This window comes from Sinocyclocheilus grahami, unplaced genomic scaffold, assembly GCF_001515645.1.
Source record: "Sinocyclocheilus grahami isolate Dianchi unplaced genomic scaffold, SAMN03320097.WGS_v1.1 scaffold22588.1, whole genome shotgun sequence".
NCBI classification, from domain to species: Eukaryota; Metazoa; Chordata; class Actinopteri; order Cypriniformes; family Cyprinidae; genus Sinocyclocheilus; species Sinocyclocheilus grahami.
The window spans coordinates 1,322-2,437 of record NW_015518834.1 but is presented as its reverse complement, the minus strand read 5'-3'; the positions used below and the strand labels follow the sequence as shown (position 1 = coordinate 2,437).

The following is a 1,116-nucleotide window of genomic DNA, read 5'->3' as shown; positions in this document are numbered from 1 at the left end:
ATATCTGAATAATTTCTGAAGGATCATGTGACACTAAAAACTGCAGTAATGGCTTCTGATAATTCAGCTTTGGCATTACAGGAATACATTTTACAATTTATTTGAAATTATAATAACATTGCACAATATTAATTGTATTTTTGACCAAATAAATGCAGCCCTTTTAAGCGTAAGAAAAAATTATTTCCGACCCCCAACTTTTCAACTATAGTGTTAGAATAATTTGAAAAAGTATCATAACACATCAAATCAATTATTCCCCCACCCCTGCTTTCTGTGCACACTCACAAAGTCTTGCCGGATATCATTGAAGTCTTTGCCGTACTTCTCCAGCGCCTCCTCAAACAGGTTTGCCTCTGATGAGCTCCACTCCTCCATCTCATCCCGGCACAGCACGGGCCCTCCTTGAGGAACGAGCACGCTCAAAGCACTGGAGAGGTCATAGCCGTGCCGGTGCAGGGTGTCCATGGCATGGAACTTAAGAGAGTGAGATAGACAGATAGGGAGAGGATTAATCAGGTTTTTTTCTTTTTAACACCGGATATATGGAGCGAGACAGATGGTGCTGATGGGATGGGTACCAGTGTGATGTCTCGTGAGGCTGCCGCGGCGCTCATGTGTAAGCTGGGCTGTCTGACGGAGCTGCTGCAGTCCAACGCTCGAGCAAAAGTACCAACCGCTCTGCACACAGATCACCAGATTCATCATGCAAATTTAATTATGCCATCAGTTTGACACAGTTTCCAGTGTCTTCTACAGCAGTGGTCCTCAAATGGCAGGTCACAACCCAAAAACAGATCACAGGTTTGTTCTGATGGGGTCATGGAGAGCAGGGGGGAAAAAATATGCAATTGTTTAGTGCAAATTTATCTGTAACAGCTAGGTATCGATACAGATTTCCTGATTTGATCGGATTCCAGTTTATAAGCTTTCAAGTCAATTAAATTGGGTATATTTAAAATATAATGTCCCTTTTGCTATAAACAATCAATATTTGGATCACAATGTGTTTTGTGCAGAGACTTATTGGCTGGCAAAGCCATGAAACAATTTAAACTCTAAAGATATTCAGAAACCATACAAACTGTAGAGACAAGTCAGCTGGGGTTTTTTTAT

At 41.3% G+C, this 1,116-nt stretch overlaps 1 protein-coding gene across 1 annotated transcript in view; it reads right to left on the bottom strand.

Annotated features, from left to right (window-relative positions):
- Positions 1-234: 234 nt before the first annotated feature.
- The window catches only part of LOC107579972 (metastasis-associated protein MTA3-like), a 1,253-nt gene continuing 371 nt past the window's right edge, over positions 235-1,116 (bottom strand). The window contains exons 2-3 of the mRNA XM_016265742.1: positions 582-681; positions 235-477 (exon numbers count right to left, since the gene is read on the bottom strand). Of these exons, the coding sequence (XP_016121228.1) occupies positions 250-477; positions 582-681 (328 nt within the window). The 3' untranslated portion in view covers positions 235-249. The remainder of the gene's footprint in view (positions 478-581; positions 682-1,116) is intronic.